This window comes from Lepisma saccharinum, chromosome 9 (assembly GCF_977018435.1).
Source record: "Lepisma saccharinum chromosome 9, izLepSacc3.1, whole genome shotgun sequence".
Lineage (NCBI taxonomy): Eukaryota > Metazoa > Arthropoda > Insecta > Zygentoma > Lepismatidae > Lepisma > Lepisma saccharinum.
In genome coordinates, this window is record NC_139237.1 from 69,103,406 (window position 1) to 69,120,588 (window position 17,183).

At 40.0% G+C, this 17,183-nt stretch overlaps 1 protein-coding gene across 1 annotated transcript in view; it reads left to right on the top strand.

Moving 5' to 3' along the window:
• Nucleotides 1-1,064: 1,064 nt before the first annotated feature.
• LOC145992716 (uncharacterized) overlaps nucleotides 1,065-17,183 on the top strand; it is a 47,538-nt gene continuing 31,419 nt past the window's right edge. Inside the window, exon 1 of the mRNA XM_083129101.1 lies at nucleotides 1,065-1,178. Within this exon, the coding sequence (XP_082985227.1) occupies nucleotides 1,143-1,178 (36 nt within the window). The 5' untranslated portion in view covers nucleotides 1,065-1,142. The remainder of the gene's footprint in view (nucleotides 1,179-17,183) is intronic.

Consider the following 17,183-nt stretch of genomic DNA (forward strand, 5'->3'; position numbering starts at 1 on the left):
CTTCAAATATGCAAGAATTGTTTCTTGTGACGTGGAGCGATCTTTCTCACAATATAAGATTTTTTTAGAGATAATCGTCACAGATTTACAATGGAGAATTTGGTAAAAACTATGGTGATCCACTGCAACTCTTCCAAGAAATAGCTCACTAAGAGGTAAGCATTTAGAAACTGATTTCAGCTGTTTAAAATGCATGTAATATTTTGTTTTTGTTACCAAATGTTTTTTATTTTTGTCACATATTTTCAACATTTATGACACATAAAAAATAAATATTTCTGAGTATTTTAGCGCATAAAGTTCCATTCCCTACTGATTACTTTGAATCCAGTATTGTATTAATTAATTAATTAAACGTTTTAAGATCACATTTCATCACTTATCTTAGTTGGATTCATAGCTTTCGTAGTCCGTATTTGCAAAATATAAAATAATAATAAAAAATGTTGGCTCCTGAGAATAACGGGCAACTGAATTATTTTTAGTTTTGTCTAACCCTTGTTTTCGATTTAGTATTTCGATTTATTTTATATTTAATCTCTTTAGTATAAATAACATTTATGGGGTTAAATACATTAGTGCAGTTTTTAAACAACTACAATTTCTGACACTTTATGCTCCAAGTTGATTATCCTCATTACAGTATTATTCTAATGGCCTGAAACTAGTTATTGGGCAAATCATGAAAAACTTTCAACACCCGAAAATCAATCATCCAGAAACTTTACGAGAAAATGTTTCAAATCAAAATATAGGCTACACGAAACACATCAGAAATTAAAATAATCACTCACTCTCAAGTTATAAATCTACTCATTCGTTCATTACGAATGGTCTCAAACTCCGAGTTTGAAACACTGCAAATCCAGCGCGTAGGTGGCCTCCAAAAGACTTACAAACACGTGTTTCAGGGCTCAACGATATTTTTTTTTCAAACTTTTTTTTTTTACATACCCCACCAACTTCTCATTTCTTTACCAAAGGCGGCACTTTTATCAGGCCAGTGACTTAAAACAGTTGACGATCTCATTTCGTTCAGTACATGTGATAACGCGTCACTCAAATATAGTTAGTCTTCCTCTAAACCTCTCAAAGTCTCCAGCGACGAGGTTCCACAAGTGGTGACATCTGTGATCGTGAAAATGTACAAGAAAGTGGCAATAATACTAATACTTCTGGTAAGTAATGGCAATGCATGCTAGAGTTGTTCTAATTATTGTGTTGAACTATCTTTACAAAGTCCCGTGTTCGATACCTGATGGAGGAACATGGCACAATGGTTCGGATACCACTTTAAACTGTAGATTCCGATTAGACTTTCTGTGCATAAAGTGAACTCAAAACAACGGTTCAAACAGTTCGATCCTCACAAGCCGATTCAAGTTGCAATGATTTTGGTTGTCTTTCGTCAATTACGGAGGTTGCCAGAACAATCAGAAAGAGATTAAACGCGAAAGTGAAATTTTGCATTTATTACCTCGCGGTTATTTCGTTCGCGATCAATCCGTTTCGCTGTTGTTCGTTTGACGCTTATTAAGGTGTTCAATTTTTGTTTCGTGGCTGTTCCTTTCCGCCGACCCCCCTCCCGAAGACTTACGAAGCACTAAAATTAAATAATCAAAATATACGTACTTATTTATCATGTGTCGTACAATCAATGTTATTTATTTTCACCGTACTTACAGGAAGGCCTGGATTAAATTGAGATCGTACGGCTTTGAATTAACAGTAGCTAAGGAAATTGATGTACTTGCTTGTAATAATATGCGTAAAATTCTAATCAGGAACTTTACTATTCGTCAACTGGACATAACATCCTTTTGTGTCATTAAAAAAATAGATTTGAATTTTTTTACGTTAATTTTCTTGCCAGGACATTTTTTATACAAATTTAAACGATTTTACGTACAGTGGGATCCGTGAGTATTACCGTGAAAATTGTCCATCACCATGTTCGTGCACTTTATTTTGCCCAATAAGAGCTTCAAGAATTAAAAGAAAACTCAAAACAAGCTGTTGACAACTTTTGCACCAGCATACATAAAAACGCATAGGATGGAAGAAAAGAAAATGAAAATAGTCATGGACAATTTGCACGGATCCACTGTACGTCAGTTAGGTAATGAATACGTGCTATTATAGATACCGTCTCTTTAGCTATTCATGTAATAATAACAATACAATATTAATTCATTTGCTTATTCTTACAATTGTTATTACAAATATACGTATCAATTAACATTAACGAATTAATTATAATTATAAACATTTGTATTATTATTTGGGAGACACTTGGTTTGGACCCCTCTCGAAACCTAGGTTTTTCGAGATACTTGCTGGATTTTTCTATAATAAGAGATAAAACATGTTAACATTAAAAATTTGTCAATGCAGTGCGTTTTCTGGCACAAAATATAAAATGTACAACACTTTAAATTGTTCACTAAAGTTTGGAGATGTTTCAGCTTGTAATTCGCAAACTACAGGGTCCGGCAAAAAGGTCTGACGTATAATAAAATATAACTATTCAGTTGTGTGAATTGCTAGAAAGTATCGTATTGCATGCTTGGATACAGATATGTGTGCCAGCAGTTGTGTTAAATAACCGGAGGGTCAAGGTGTCAGAACTGGGGGTGGGGGGCCAAGAACAATTTACTTTCCCTCGATACATAAGGTTTAGCATAGTGCGGGATCAAAAGTGTCAAAAATTGGGGGGCGACCACCCCCTAATCGCCGCCACTGTGTGCCAGTTGTCAAAGTGAAAGAGTAGATGTAATCCAACAAGATTTAGGCTCGAAAAATGACGTCGTTAAAATGATGGGGGGAGGGAGGAAAGTTAATTTTTTCTTGGTTGACAAAGCTTAGCATTAAGAGCTCATAGTGCAGGGGCAAAATGGTGAGGGGGCAACCGATCCAATGGGATAAGGCGATCGCCACTCCCAACTGCCAGGATTTTGAATATATTATTATGCCTAATATTTTCAAAGACTCAAATGTTCCGATTTTTATCATCAAGTTCAACAGTCTCAACAATATTTTTTGAAGTTTGATTTAAATCCACTTTCACGGTCATGGATATAGGGGAAGGAAGGGTAAAGTGGCCAGTGCGGGAAAAGTGGCTATGTGAGTTTTCTTCGCTGTATAGCGCTTCCGCCACGCGCGAGCCGGGCGAAACAGTCGCCACGGATGCTGTCAGTGTTGTCTGTGACTTTGAAGCGGAAGGCTACACTTTTCTAGATGTGAACTCATTTTATTGTTTCTTCACAAGTCTGACTTTAGCTAAGTGGTACAAATTGTTGACTATCTGTTTGATCAGCGTGAAATAACCTTTTAAATGATGTGTGTTTGAAAACGCTAAGTCATGTAGGTTAAACGTTAGACCACAGTTTTTGTAATGGCGTCATTCCGGGCAAAGTGGCCACGAAACAGACAGACTCGAAAGGCAATGAAGCAGTGGCGTATGCTGGTTCTAACGAGTGGGTAATCTCCGACCCTTGATCATCAAACTCCAAAAGTTTCCGTGCATTTTATATCAGGATCCATATGGGATTTAGGAATATTTTGTGGGAATGTTTGTCTTATTGTGGCGACTACAATCAATTAATTCTCATTATTGCAGTTTAATATACGTGCAGAATTTCAAATAATAAAACAAGACAGTATTATAAAGCAAAATAAAAAAATCTGTGAAATATAAAATGAAAGACATGCACTAGTGAAATAGAAACCCTCATTATTAATTTAAGTGCAAAATTCAACTTACTCCAGGACTCAGAATGAAATTCCCTATGAATGATAAAAAAAAATTCCCTTTTCGAGCTCCAAATTCCCTGCGATGACAGGTTTTAAAAGTTCGAATCAGTGCAGGCCTGAGCCAGAAATTTATTTCGGGGTGGGGTGGAGAGGAGGGTACTCATCCCTTATTAGCAGCCGCCACATAAAGTTGAAAAAGTGGGGGTAGATGTTCTGAAGATAAATCTCAGATAATTACAACGTATTATGCAAGGTTTTTAATCTGCAAATGAAGTAAAATTAATTACCACTATACACTTTTTAAATTAGATATATGAATGATTTCGGGGAGGGGATTTCAGCTCCCCGAGTCCTCCACCAGGCTACGTGCCTGATGTGTTTGTTCCTTATATGTTTTAGTCGTTCATCTTCATCACTATTAATCTAAAAAGGTGGAATAGTAACTTAAATAAACTAAAATATATGTAATTTATCTATATCTTTTCCTTTAAAAAATATTCAGTTCCGTGAAGGAAGTACTCTCGCTGCTTTTGAAGATTAGAGAGAAGAAACAATCACTATTTTTGCAAATACAAGAATGGGGGGAGTCAGCTTATAGGTGCATTAATTGCTTAAGTTTTGAATTTTAATTTAGTTTGCTTCATCTTCAATATTTAAGCTTTTTCCTTTTGATAAATTTCTATGTAACAGACATCAGCAAGACAGAAGTAAATGTATAGTGAAAATTAGCGTAGAATTTGGTTTGCCTATGTTATTCATATTTTCCTGTTCTTCGCACTTTACCGGGTATGTCTTCCCTATTTCCCTTACAGAAGGCAATTTGTGAACCCAAAATACCCGTTCCTGAGAAATGTCCCTGCCATAAAAAAACACAGTTTCTGTGTTTAGCGGCGACATAGCCTTCGGGAGAGAATTGTGGAGGAGGGTTGTAGGAGGTCAATAGTCGCCAGCGGAGGGAAAGGCAAACTCTAGGGGTTGAGACCGGTGGACTCTCACCAGAAGGAGCTTACCCTGGCCGCGCCTGAGAAGCAGAGTTTCCTCCCCCCTCTTTTCTTTCTCTTCCCTTCTCGCCAAGGGTTGTAAAGGAAGCGGGTGGAATGACGTCAGGGTGAGATTCCCTAACGTCATTCCACCGGCTGGAGAAAGGTTCCCGGACATTCAGCGGCAAACGGTTGGAAGCATTCGCGGCGCGTTGGAAGCAAAGAAATGTATGCATCGAAATTGGTTTGGAAGAATATTGCGAAGAAATGTATATATATATATATATATTTTTTTTTTTTTAAAAAAAAGAAAGAAATACAGCCGGGGCATCTGCGGTTACTTAGATGACCCAGAGTATACGCCGCTGCCATGAAGGATGGATTAGATGTTTAAAATGTAATAAGTGGGCACATGAAGAGTGAGCCGGTTGTGACGAAGAAGATGACGATGAGTTTGAGTGCGAATTTTGCAAATAGGTCTACGCCTAATCCTTTATATAATACATAATATATATACAATAATAACCATGTATTCCAGCCAGCGGTCCTGTGAATACCGGCCTGGCAATGAGTGTTCCCTCCTAAGTTTTATGTATCATCACTAGGTCTCGGAAGTTGAAGACCTATAAATTGCTAAAAAAAACTATAAAAAGACCTAAAAATATCAAAAAAAAGACCTAAAAACGGAAAAAGGACGTATAAATATGATCCAAATTAATTAATAACTTCATTTTAATTACATATTTAATGAACAAAAAAAGTACAAACTTCTGGTGGTATGGAACACAGTGCGAAAAAACTGAAAGTTTCAAAACAAGAGAAAGTTGCCACTTACAGCGCGACCTTCCAGACAAGTTACGGTTAAAGGACCTTGTACCGTACCTGCTTCAGTCGTCCAAAAATGTTTTTCTCTCGTTTCAGGGATGGTTCAAATATATTTCTTTCCTTCCTTTTTTATTTCTTTACTACAGATAGGTTTAAGAGGTGATGAACTGATGATGATTCGAATTGAGGAAAAACGTAGTCGAAAGAAGGTAAAGTTGTAAAAAAAATAGCCGTTAAGACCTTAAAAAAGGCTAAAAAAGGACCAATAAGCCAAAAAACGCCGAAAAAGGCAAAAACGGACAAATAAATCCCACCTTTTTCTGGCCTACAATGATCCAAAATGAACATATATTATATTGGGCCTCGTCTTCGGACACTAGGAAAAAAAAAGTATTTTTCCTCAACTTCCGAGCCATAAACATCACCCATCCTCGTCTTCGCGGTTAGCCAAAAGTGGCAGAAAGGCGGCGCTAAATTACAAAAATCGAATTAAATCAAACCATCTATTCCAGACCTGAAACCTTCTTTTTGAAAAACTATACCCGATTCTCTAAAATATGGAAGTTAACTTGACTCTTGTGTATATACTGTTTTCATAAAAGAGTGCAAGTGTAAGTTAGAATTCATTCTTGTTGAGGTGAGGAACTCAACTGAAATTCGCCCCTCCCAACTGTAACTGCTGGATCCGCCACTGCTTGTTAGCGTATACCTTCTGCTTTTAATCATATTACGAATACTGTTAAAGTTATTAACAGCATACAAACTGACAATTAATCAAAGCAATATCAAAATATTATTCATTTTAGAAAATACTATAGTTGTAGCAAAAGAAAGCAAGAAAATTATATGTACTTCCTTTGCTAACGGTACAGCGCCTTGAATAACGAAGTGTGGAAAACGACCCAAGAAACTGGTTCCCCAGACGGATGAGAAACATAGATGGCAGTGCGATCAATGTCGTTGCTAATTTTCTTATGAAAGTAATGCGGCTTTGTTAGTTTTTGGAATATATTTTGTAGATTTGTTTGTCTTGAAAGGCGGTACGTGAATTGATGGAAACAGTTATATTTGTGGAGTGATTTGCAGTCACGAAATGGCATTAATTTGGAAAGAAAAGTAAAATAAAATTAATAAATAAATAGCATGCGTAACACAAGAAGAAACATCGCAAAGTGATTCCGGACGTCAGGTGTTGGATTGTGTACTAGAGTTTTATTTTTCTATGTTATTAGAATATAAATAGTATCCTGAGAGATATTTCATACCGAGGCGACAAACCACAAGTGTCGCTTGGAAGCGAGCAGTCCGTAATCAATGCAGCCTTTCGAACCGTAGACACAAGCTCTGACTGCACCGTTTCCTCAAGGAGATTTTACACCAAAGCGACGCGCGACAAACGATACGAGGATTTCACACCAAAGTGACACGGGCCCTTCGGTCCAAGGCAACTTTCACACCGAAGCGACACATGTTGCTTGGAAACGAGCCAATCAAGAGCAACATTTCACATGGTAGCGGCATGACGGGAAGCACAGGTCAGCGTTCGGTTGGTGAAATCCTCAAGTGAAAAGTGTCGCGTGCCCCTTACCGCTTTGGTGCGTAATCTCCCTAAAGCAAGACACTCATTGCATCGCGCATGCGCGAACAACAAACCACGGCAACATGTTGCAAGCTATTGAGGAAATGGCCCAGTTTGAGCGACGCACAAGCGACAAAGCGACACGTGTGACTTATCGTGTCGCCTAGATCTGTTGTTGTAATGTGCGGTTTTTCGTGTCGCCTATCTGTTGTTCGCACAATTAGCAGCGAACGCTTGCCAATAGACTGAAGGCACCATGTCGCTTGTCACTTAGTTGGGAACTCCCCCTGTAGCGCGTCGCTTCGGTCTGAGCACCATTCCTTTAAGGAGCTTTCCGACCGAAGTAACAAGTAGCACGCGAATACGCCATATGAACGTGTCGTTTGCTGTTTGGACCCTCATGTGCAATGAATGCTATTTTAAAGTCTGGAAGTGTGTGTCGACAGTGTGAACATCCCGTGTCGCTTGTCCCATTGGTTTGAAAGTTTCCTTACACTCATGTCGATGGCACTAAGAATGTTTTGTGGCATTCCCCTTGTCGTTTCATGCAATCATCATTATCATCATCGCCACGATTAGTTTAAAGCGGAAGAAAAGAGACAGTAAATATCAAAAATACAAATGCTTCAGCGTGTATATCTTTAAAAGAAATGATGATGATAATAATAATGAACCTAATTCATACACAAAAATGTAGTTGCCAAGAGCATTCCACGCGTATTTCTTCTCCCGTATTATTGACGAAAGTATGACGATAACAGGACGTGGTTGACTGTCTAGAATGTTCGTTAATATCTTCGCGACCACTGTACCAAATATCATAGCAATTATCACATTCATAGAAATGCTTCATGTAAAAGAATCAGACGTTGAGCGAAAACTCCATTTACTTCCATTATAAGCAGAAGAATACCAAGCACCGGGTTCAACACCAGCGCCTCTAGCGGATCATTTTCGAGTGGAACCAGCCAGAGCGCGCAGAACTGTGCCGTTTTCCACACTACGTTATTCAAGGCGCTGTACTAACGGTAAACGACACTTCAGGGTTTTTAAGGAGTCGAAAGTTCGCATGTTATCAACCACTAAAGTTTTAGCTGACGCAGTCTTTATGTTTCAATGCAAACATTCAAATACGCATTTCACATTCTTCTTATTTTAAAGATGACTTCTCTACCGTAATATGCCTCTTTAATGCCAATTATTGTAATACCGTCATCATCATTATCAGTATTGTAACATCAATGACATTTTTTCTAGAAGTTAAATGATTTCATCCGTATATCTAATGGAAACGTGGTCTCTACTCGACGATTCATGAAACCTAGGTTATACTGTCTGATAATTTTGGGACTGCAAACACTGCCTAACAGTAGAAGAGTCTCCGTAAAGGAAGATATTATCTATGTAACACTAGTTCATTAGAGTATTTTCAGTATACGAGTATATCAGTAAAATTGTTATATGATTATTATTTTTACTATTCGAATTCAATATCAGCCATCTTACACACACCCTTACAAAAATTTCTGGATACTTCCATGCCTAAAACTGAACTAAAATAAACCACTGGCGTCGTTAGGGGTGGGGGTGGGGGTGGGGACGCCCCCGCAAATAATCCTAAAATAAATATATAGTGTGTATGTTAGATATTGTGTATTACACAGCATGTCCCCACAATAATCCAAAGGTAGCGATGCTTGCAAAATAGGACAGAGACATCGCTAAGGGAGGACCGGGGCTCCGAAGCTTCCACGTACAGTCACAGACACTTCTGGGTTGTAATGAAATGAACCTATTGGGAACAAAGGTTACATTACAACCTAGAAGTATTCGTGACTATACATCCCCAACATTTTCCGTGCCTTAAAATAAAATTTACTTTTAATATTTTCAATAGCCTAAAATCTATTTATAAAACTTTGAAATTTAGTCCTTTTAACACATCACGCCCTGAACTAAGATTTTTTTTGCCCTTCGCTTTTAATAAATTAATTTCGTCGCGATCAGGCAAAACTGAAAGAAAAGCGACGGAAAATAATTCTAGCCAAATCTACACTCTATAATATAAAAAAAAGTGCAGATGTGTCGATACTTTTTGCTGTGATTATTATCAACTTGTCAGACTAGTCCTCCGGCTGCTAGTAGTATCCATTAGGCCTTGAAGATGGCGCGCACATCAAACGTTTCGTGGTCTCTTGTTGTTGCCAGTGAACACCATCTGCCGTCGAACTGTTGAACTACCAGTAGCAGCGAAATTTCTGTGGAATCAACTTTTGCCTGACCTGGAGCACTGGGTTTATACAGTGATCAAAGTGGATATGAATGGGGAGGGGTTGGGAGGGGGCACGTTTGCTCGAGCATGTGTGCGTGTGCCCGCGCGCGCACCTCAGTGGGGTTATGCATACAGGATGTCACTACATATCACCGATAAACTTTCACGGGGTGCAGACAATGTGAAGACGAGCAACTTTTTTAATGAATGGGATTTTGTTCATTTCGATGCTACAAATACAGGTCCGCGATCTTTTTAAGACGTCACCGTCAAGTGGAACACCTAGGTCCTGCCTGGAATACCCTCTTCCCTGCAAGGCGTTATGTGTGTTGCCTAAATTTACGGCGGAACTTGCCATTGAAAAATTCCTATTAAAATCGCTGTAGAATTAGGCAACACGCAAGTAGTGCAGGTGTCCGGGTTCTAAGCCCTCATTTGGGGCTCGAATCATCATGTGGGGCTCAGTGTTGCCAACTCACCCCACGAAAATTTCACCAACTGATATTTTGAAGCTTTTTATGATGTATTTGAGGGCAGAGTTGGCAACACTGTGGGCCCTTACTGTAGCTTTTCATGTCTGGCAACACTGCCGTAGACAGAGTTGGCAACACTGTGGGCCCACTGTAGCCTTTTATAAGGGGGGTTTATTGCCCTGTTTACATCTGGCAACACTGCCGTAGACAGTGTTGTTGGGTTCACTGTAAACTTTATTAAAGGACCTGAGGGGCCCATGTACCTATGTCTGCCAACACTGTTGAGGATAGAGTTGGCAACACTGTGGGCCCACTGTAGCTTTTTATGAGGGGGTCTATTGCCCTCTGCTTACATCTGGCAACACTGCCGTAGATTTTCTGACAGTGTTGTTGGGTTCACTGTAAATTTTCATTAAAGGACCTGAGGGGCCCATGTACCTATGTCTGGCAACACTGTTGGGGGGCGCAGAGTTGGCAACACTGTGGGCCCACTGTAGCTTTTTATGAGGGGGACCCATTGTCCCCTTTTATATTTGCCAACCCATCCGAAGAAAATTCTAGTATATGATCTTTCACTGGCTAAGCTAACCTACAAATAGTGGCAACACTGACTTATAAACCGACTGGGTCCTCTTGGCATGTTTTTTGATGATGTGTTGCTAGGCTATTGAGCATCTTGGCGTATACAATGAATATATTTTGAGAGGGGGGTTATGGCTTTTTATGCTGTACGAATACTGGAAGCTTGACAGTGACAACCAACAGAGTAGGTAAACCTACATCCAGGAACTGGCAACACTAGTTTCTGACAGTGAATTTGAAATAAAATATTAAACAAAATACATGAGTAAGCACTGTGAGTACAAATAGTACCAATATTATGCCCCCCCAACTCCAACTGGGCAACTGGGGGAAATAATTGTACAACAATTTGTACCTAATTGTACAATACTTGTACCTAATTGTACAACTTAGGCCGTGTCCGGATTGGCAAGCGCTCCGTACTGTTCTCTCCTGTTGCTCTCGAGTGCCGTCGAAGTCACGTCCAAGTCGTCCGAATCTGCATGTCCCCTTGTAGTACGGTTGTCACTTTTCCCGCCAGGTGTCAGCCCGAACTTCACCCACCGCGACCTGGGGCGCAGGCGCACAGTGCGGAAGCAGAAGGTAGACGCCAAACAAACGTCACAATGATTTTCACCTATTTACTAGTTATATTAAAAATGTAACGTGCTACTTCATTATTTACAATTTTTCTACATTCAGTATTATCGATAAACTGTTAAAGTATCATTGAGTTTTACATCGTCTAATCAGTAAATGTTGTCTGTACAAAGTGAAAGTAAGAATATGGCTGCCAAGCGCAGGGTCACGGCGAGTTCAAGCGTGCATCTGTCGCGCCTCTCTGCTCTCCCCTCCAACTCCACGTCTGCCGCGAATTCGGACAACAATGAAAGCACATGTTTTTTACGTTCTCGTAATACTAACCTTGCTCCACTGATTTTAAATTGCTTCCATCCGCTTTTTTTTCTGTGTTATTTCCGTATGCACGCAACATTCGCTTTCAATTCAACCTGTGAGCTGTATAATGAAACACAGGAGTGTTAGTATAGCAGGCTTCGAGTTTACAATTTATTAAATTAAACAATAATTTATGTAAGAATATACTTGTACTTACCGAACACAAAATAATAAAAGCACATGTGAATGTTTGCGTGTGTTCATGTTATATGACGACTGAGTAAAAAAATAATGTTGACTCCCCGAAAGATAAAGTTTCTAGTTCGACATCAGATGCATGCAAATTTTATGTTTTGCTCTCCAAAATCTTGATCATACAGCAGAGGAGAAAAGGGGAGAGAGAGAGGAGGTACTATCAGCGCCATCTATTAGCAAACAATAGAAATAAAAAGTAGGTCAAACTTTTTCAACACCCAAATATTTTAGACGTCCTCGCGTAGTAATACGATTTAGCTCAAGACGTTTAAAAGAGTACTCTTAGTCGACAAAGCTAATTGCTAGGGCCCTTATATTACTAAAATATTCTTTAATTTGCATATTTCTCATACCGCCATATGTTGTTCTAGTTGACTTCTTCCAAAAAAATGCTAATTAGCGAGAGTTAATTAAGCAAGGCAAGTAAAAGAAGCAAAATAGAACAACATATGGCGGCGTGAGAATATGTAAAAATTCGATTCAGAGGTGGATCGAATTAAAATTGGGGGATATTTTGCATTTTTTTCCCTATAATATACAAAACATTTACCGTACATAATCTTTTCCATTTACAACAGTATAAAATAAGAGGAATGTGTGACAATATCCATATTAACCCATTCGCATACCTTAAATGGCAATTTTTTTTGCCATGAAATACTATTTAAATTTGGCTATCTCCCGTGAAGGTTGCACTGCAAGACAAGATGTCAAATATTGTGAAAACTATTCAAGCAATTTTATATATTGAAGTGGAAGTACAGTAATAAATTTGCACATATGCAGTTTACTTGAAAGATAATTAGAAACTCACCTAATAAATTTGATCACACACACCTTTGCATTCTATTTCCATTCCTCAACCTTTTATATTTTTCCTGCCACAGCCATTTCTTCCTTACTTTCACTACATTCTTCAGTTTCACTAACACAAAATGAACCCCCGTGTTCACCTCCACTTTCAAAATCCATATTTTCCTCTTCATTGCTATCGAAAAGCAACTTTTCAATTGCAGAATTTTCTACAACATTTTTATGCAACATGTTTGCAAGACGTAACAAATGAAGGCTTGTTTACATGAAAAATTGCTGAACAAAACACGCTTGAAATGGTATGAAAAACTTAGCAGCGCAAACATACACGTCATAGATTTGAAAGATCATACAACCTCTGCCATCTATTGAATGAAAAAGAAACTACGTGAGGAAAATCGGGAAGCCGTCGATTCGGCAACTAGGTAAGCGGATGGGTTAATTAGGAAAATATGTTGTATGCTAGATTAGCTAATTGTGTCTTCTACAGCTTCACTGTATAGAGGGAAGATGGAAAAAGAGAGCTCTACGGAAACTGACGCTCTTAACAATATTGAACGCCCGTAAAAATTATATAAAGGGTACAGGGGAAAAAAAATGAATGTCACAAAATCACAAAAATTGATATTTTGCTTCCTTGGTATTAAAGGCAGAACACACTAACGGTTAAAATGTCAAAACAGACTAAAAGTGCTGAGAGAGAAGTAGACCAGGTGCACCGGTTCAAGAACCGAAAATGGAGCTCGGTGGAGCTTGCCTTAATGGATTTCTCTCGTAAGGCATGAGCTCCATTTTCTCGCAGTGTTGCCAGCTCCTCACCCGAAAAAAAATCACCAAGGTTTTTGGGTCTAACCTAACCTAAGGCAAAGAGTTGGCAATACTGCAGAACAAGCCTCAAGCAGTGTTGCCAACTTGTTCTTGACCTATTTTTTATTTTACGACGTTTTATGCACTAAACTAACCTACAATGAGAGTAGTACAGTGGCACGGGTTCGGCAACCGAAAATGGGGCTCGATGGGGCTCGCAGTGTTACCAACTCCTCACTTGAAAAAATCACCAAGGTTTTTGTTTTTGGGTCTAACCTAACCTCAAGCAAGGAGCTGACAACACTGCTTGAGGCTTTTCTCGCAGTGTGGCCAACTCCTCACTTGAAAAAAATCACCAAGGTGTTTGTTTTTGGGTCTAACCTAACCTCAAACAAGAAGCTGGCAATACTGCTTGAGGCTTGTCTTGGAGTATTGCCAACTCGGGCAAGGCGTAGCTTTTTACAGTGTATGTTAACCTCACAGTGTTGCCAACTCGGCGTAGCTTTTTACGCTGTATAATTTTTTAACTTTTTTGTGTGTGAGTGTATATGTGTTGCCAACTCGGCGTAGCCTTTTGGGTGTATGTTAACCTCGCAGTGTTGCCAACTTGGCGTAGCTTTTTGGGTGTATGTTAACCTCGCAGTGTTACCAACTTGACGCAACCTTTTGGATGTATGTTAACCTCACAAACAGTGTTACCAACTCCTCACTCGAAAAAATCACCAAGGTTTTTGGGTCTAATCTAACCTAAAACAGCTGGCAATTTTGCTGAGGCTTGCCTTGTAGTGTTGCCAACTTACTCGAAAAGTTACCAAGATTTTTGGGTTTAACCTAACCTAAAGCAAGGAGCTGGCAACGCTTGAGGCTTGGCTTATAGTGTATAAAGCAATTTGTCAACCTACTGGTATTGTCATAGCTTTTTACGAGAGAGAGGAGAGAGGGGGAAGAGTTAAAACAACTGGCAGCTGCCAACACCTACCTACAGCTTTTTTTTTTGTTTGGTGTAACCTCTAAAGCAACTGGCAAGTTTGCTTGAGGCTTGCCACAGTACATAAAACAATTTTTTGCCAACCTACACACACTGGGGGGGCAAGGAGAGCCGGCAACAAATATATACTGTTGTAAAAGAGATGGATGGCAGCATAGTATGTGTGTGCGTGTGTGTGTAGCATTATTAACTAGTGTTGGCAACCCACTTACAACTAAAAAAAATGGAGATGCCAACGTTGCTGTAAAAGAGAGAGAGACCTATCGTGACTTTTGTAAACCTCTCTCGGGGGAACGATGTGCCACACGCGCGCGCGCTGGCGCCTTTATTATTTTCGTATTGTGGCGCAAACAAACAAATAATAATTGTTGTTTTTAGGATGCCTGGCCCCTAACCTCGCCAGGGTGCGTGGTGCCCAACCCAAAAAGGTTCTAATGGCTGCGGCTCTAGATAACCACACCTCTGTAGGGTTTCACGTGTTTTTTTTTTTTTTTCCCCAAACTTCCATGAAACTCAACAGAGGACCTCCGTAATGCATGCAACGTGTACTAACGACTCTAGTGTTATTATGATGTTGTAATATTTTTGGATATAGAGTTTTGTGAGATATAGATAATAATAATTATGTTTATTATAATATTTTTTGATGAAGATGGAGAATGTATGTGTGTGTTACAAATAAAGTTGCATGTTTTTTTTTCTAGTGTGTGTGTATGTGTATGTGTTTTTGATGTTCGACAGCATCTGAAACGATAAAAAAAATTTTATTGTTAATTTTCTCATGTAAAAACAACAACAACAAAATTTTTGTGCAAAAATTCTGATTGTCTTGAGCTATAGTGCAAAAACTGATGATATTGTAATTCATAACTGATGAAATTGATATTGTAACTGATCTGAACTAGTGAAATTTTCGTATTGTGCTATTGAAACTGATTGTGCTAGTACAAAAATTTCTTATTGTGCGAGAAAAGATGTTAAAAACTTGTTAAAACTGCTCTGTGACCCTCTCGTTCTTCACGTCGTGGACGAAGGACTTCTCGGCAACCAGGATGACACTGCATACGGTATCCTCGGGCAACGGACTGTTGAACTCGCAGACGACCTTGATGTTGGTTCGATCGTTGACCACCACCTGCTTTCTCTTAGATGTGTTGATGACGAACATGGGTCTGCGGGTTTTGAATTCGCTGGGCGTGTAGTACATGTCCATGCTTCCCTCGGTCACGCGTTTGAAAGAGGTGTAAGCTTCGTAAAGTTTGAGGTAATCGTCTTTGGTCATGTCGAGGTTGTAATTCTCGCGCGGGAAGACTTCGTTCCGTCCATTTTTCAGATAAATGTTCTTGATCTTGCAGTCGTCGAACTTGCTGGAATCTTTTTCCTGGTTGTTATCGCGCCCGGTCTGAAAGAGCACCACGACGAAATCTGGCATGTCGAACTGTATGTTGTTGAACTGTGTCGTCACGTCAAATTCCATGTGACTTCCCGACGCCATCTTCTGCACGCACTGGTAACCGTGAAAGTGAATCGGTACCTGCGGACTCTTCAAGATCTCTGCTTTGTACTTGAGGGCGTAGTTTGTTTCGTATTCCACGATCGGCATTCTCAATTCCATGCTCCGGATGACGCACTTGGCTGCTTCGGGTAATGTGTTGGCTATCGGCGTGCCGTCGGCGTTCAAGTTGGTGTATCGCATCAGTGCGTTGTTGTCGTTGGCTGCTCTTCGAAAAGTAACGCGCAATCCTCCCTTCCACATGATCTCCTTGTAGTCCGAGAAGAATCCCGGCAGCAGACGCATGGGAAAGAGCGCCGTGTGACTTCTAGTCGATATTTTGGTCCCTGCTTCGAATCCTCCTGCCTGGTAGTATGCTGCGTCTGTTTTGGATAATTTCAATGTTCCCACTGCCGTCGACGTGATGCCTGGATAGTCTATTCTGTCTATGACGGTGTTGTGTTTCCTCACCTCCACCTGCGAGAACAGGTGAGGCACGAAGTTGTCAACGAGTATCAAATTTGCATTTGGCGGAAACGCGTCTCCGCTTTCCTTCTTCACCACGTCGAATTGAAGGTAGAGGTCTGCTCTGTGAGGATGAACAAACCCATCCCCTACGTCCACGTCGTATTCGATCTCCCTGTTTGCTTCGTTCAAATTGGCGAACGTGCGACGGTTGGGAGGAAAAGATTGCAATTCGTAACTTTCGATTTGCTCCATTTTCACTATGTGTGTTATTTATTATATGTTGATCTCCACGATGGCAGTGGTCGTTGCACCTGCGAAATCCACCACGTCTTCTTTCTCGTTCGTCACCACCAACTCTATGTCGTCTATGCGGTTGCGGCATACTGGAAAATAGATCGGCGAAGAGGGTGTGTAGATGATCGGTTCCATGAATTCGGAACTGGGTTTGAACGTGGCTATGATTCCCGTCTGCTTGTGACTTCCTAACAATCCATTCGAGGATTTCGTGATCATGCCTTCCGCTACGTTGCAGTGAACGTTTAGAGTTTCTATGGCTAGAAATTTAGGAATGTTGGTTGCCGTGTGTTTGATGCCAGCTTCGAGTTTGGTGTTGTTCTCGAAACCTAAAAGTTCTCCCATGGTACCCAGGTTTATGGTTTCCGTCGCCGATAGGATTTCCACTCTGTGCGTGACCGAATTTTGAGAAAGGTACGTGCCTTTGGGTAATTGAGCTTGCAAAGTGGAAAGATTGTATTGGCCTGGCGTGACGACGATGTGTTCGTTTCCGACACTAATTTTGTTGTTGTGCTGCGTGACGTTAGGTATGAGGTACATGCTGTAGAATGCACGTAGAGCTACGGATTTAGGATAGACGATGTCGTCGTGCAGCGTGAGTTTTAGGATCGAAGATTCGCTTGTGAGATGGAACACGCCCATCGTGTTTTAGGTTCCACAATGCTTTCTGAAAATGTTCCACCGAGGGGTTATTTATTTTAGACATGTATGCGAGAACGGAAAGGC